This window comes from Hydra vulgaris, chromosome 02 (assembly GCF_038396675.1).
Source record: "Hydra vulgaris chromosome 02, alternate assembly HydraT2T_AEP".
NCBI lineage: Eukaryota > Metazoa > Cnidaria > Hydrozoa > Anthoathecata > Hydridae > Hydra > Hydra vulgaris.
Window position 1 is genome coordinate 31,904,634 of NC_088921.1, and position 1,430 is coordinate 31,906,063.

Sequence of the window (1,430 nt, forward strand, 5' to 3'; positions counted from 1 at the left end):
ATGACGATAATATCAAAAAGAGATTTAATTAAATTAACTCTAGGTTGGTATATGTCTGCAATTTTTTTCTCTAGACGGATTATTTAATAGAATTTTTTTCCCAAAGGATTATCTTATAGACTCTATATAATAATCTTTTTAACAGTCTGGAGAAAAAAAAAGCGCAGATATAAACCAAATAAACATTAGTGTATTTAAATTAATAAATTCAAATTATCATTTTTTCATATTTTTAATATTTATTAAACCAGGTCATATCCTGGGTAAATTAAAAGTTGGTAAAAAATTGCTAAGTATTATTATATTTAAATTATTGATCAAATAATTTAAATATAATACATACTTTTATTTTTAATTTATTTTTGTTCCAAAGTATACATTTTCGTGATTACATAAAAAAGGTTCGTTAAGATTGAATATAACGGGTGATGCGGAAGTTATCGGACAAAATAAAAACGTCAATAACTTATTTATAAATAAAAAAGCAAATTACTATCATATTTTTTTTAAATAAAGCATTTATCTTTTAATAAAAATACATTATACTTTATATGAAAAAACACCACCATCTGCAATTGATCTCAATTTTGCTCTGACGCCTTTCATATGCGACTGTAAAAAGTTTAAATCAATTTCTTGTAGTTTTAGTTTAATGCGATCAATCAAAACTTGCTCTGTTGAAGCTTTCTAATCTCCTTCGTAAACCTTCTGTGCCAAATGTCCCCAAAAATTTTCAATTGGTCGTGCTTGAGGCACATTTGGGGGATTGGATTCTTTATCAACGTAATAGACATATTGGTCCATCCAATTTAGAGAATCTTTAGAATAATGAGAACTTGCTAAATCTGGCCAAAATAAATAGTTAAAGTCTCCATGATACTTGTGAATAAATGGAAGAAGTCGTTTTTCTAAACATTCATTAATATAGATTGATGAATTGATCGCTACAGCCTTGGAAGTGCGAAACAATGGCTCGGACATACCACGGTCAGATATGGCTTTCCACATTATTAATTTTTTTGGAAATTTTTCTTTTCCTATAAAACGAACACTTTCTGGGCATGTCTTTTTGTTGTTTGTGTAGTATCCAGAATTTCCAGGCATGTTGTCCCCTGCAAAACAAAAGTATTTTTTGTCATCGATGACTAGAAGCGATTTTGTGTTATAGAGTTGGTTAACTAGTTCCCTGCTTCTTTTCTTTGCCTTTATTTGTTGTTCTATAGTGTATTTTGTTATTGAATGATATTTGGTGTTTACAAAACAAATTGAAAGTAATTGTGTAATGCAAAATTGAAACTGAAAAATCAACTTTTCTAAATCACTTACCAATAGCAACACATCCAATCAATATTTTTCCTATTCCGATTTTTTGTCTTCTCCCTACATAGTTTAATTTTACAGCTAGGCTTTTTTTAAAAACTATTCTTATT

The 1,430-nt window shown here is 28.1% G+C and overlaps 1 protein-coding gene across 1 annotated transcript; it reads right to left on the reverse strand.

The window, feature by feature from the left end:
* Positions 1-687: 687 nt before the first annotated feature.
* LOC136076009 (uncharacterized) lies at positions 688-1,104 on the reverse strand. Its single transcript, XM_065789468.1, has one exon. The coding sequence runs from the start codon at positions 1,102-1,104 to the stop codon at positions 688-690; it is 417 nt and encodes a 138-aa protein (XP_065645540.1).
* Positions 1,105-1,430: the final 326 nt, after the last annotated feature.

What these genes read in the sequence shown, in the direction of transcription:
- LOC136076009 (XM_065789468.1), bottom strand. Translation starts at nt 1,104, where the DNA reads ATGCCTGGAAATTCTGGATACTACACAAACAACAAAAAGACATGCCCA.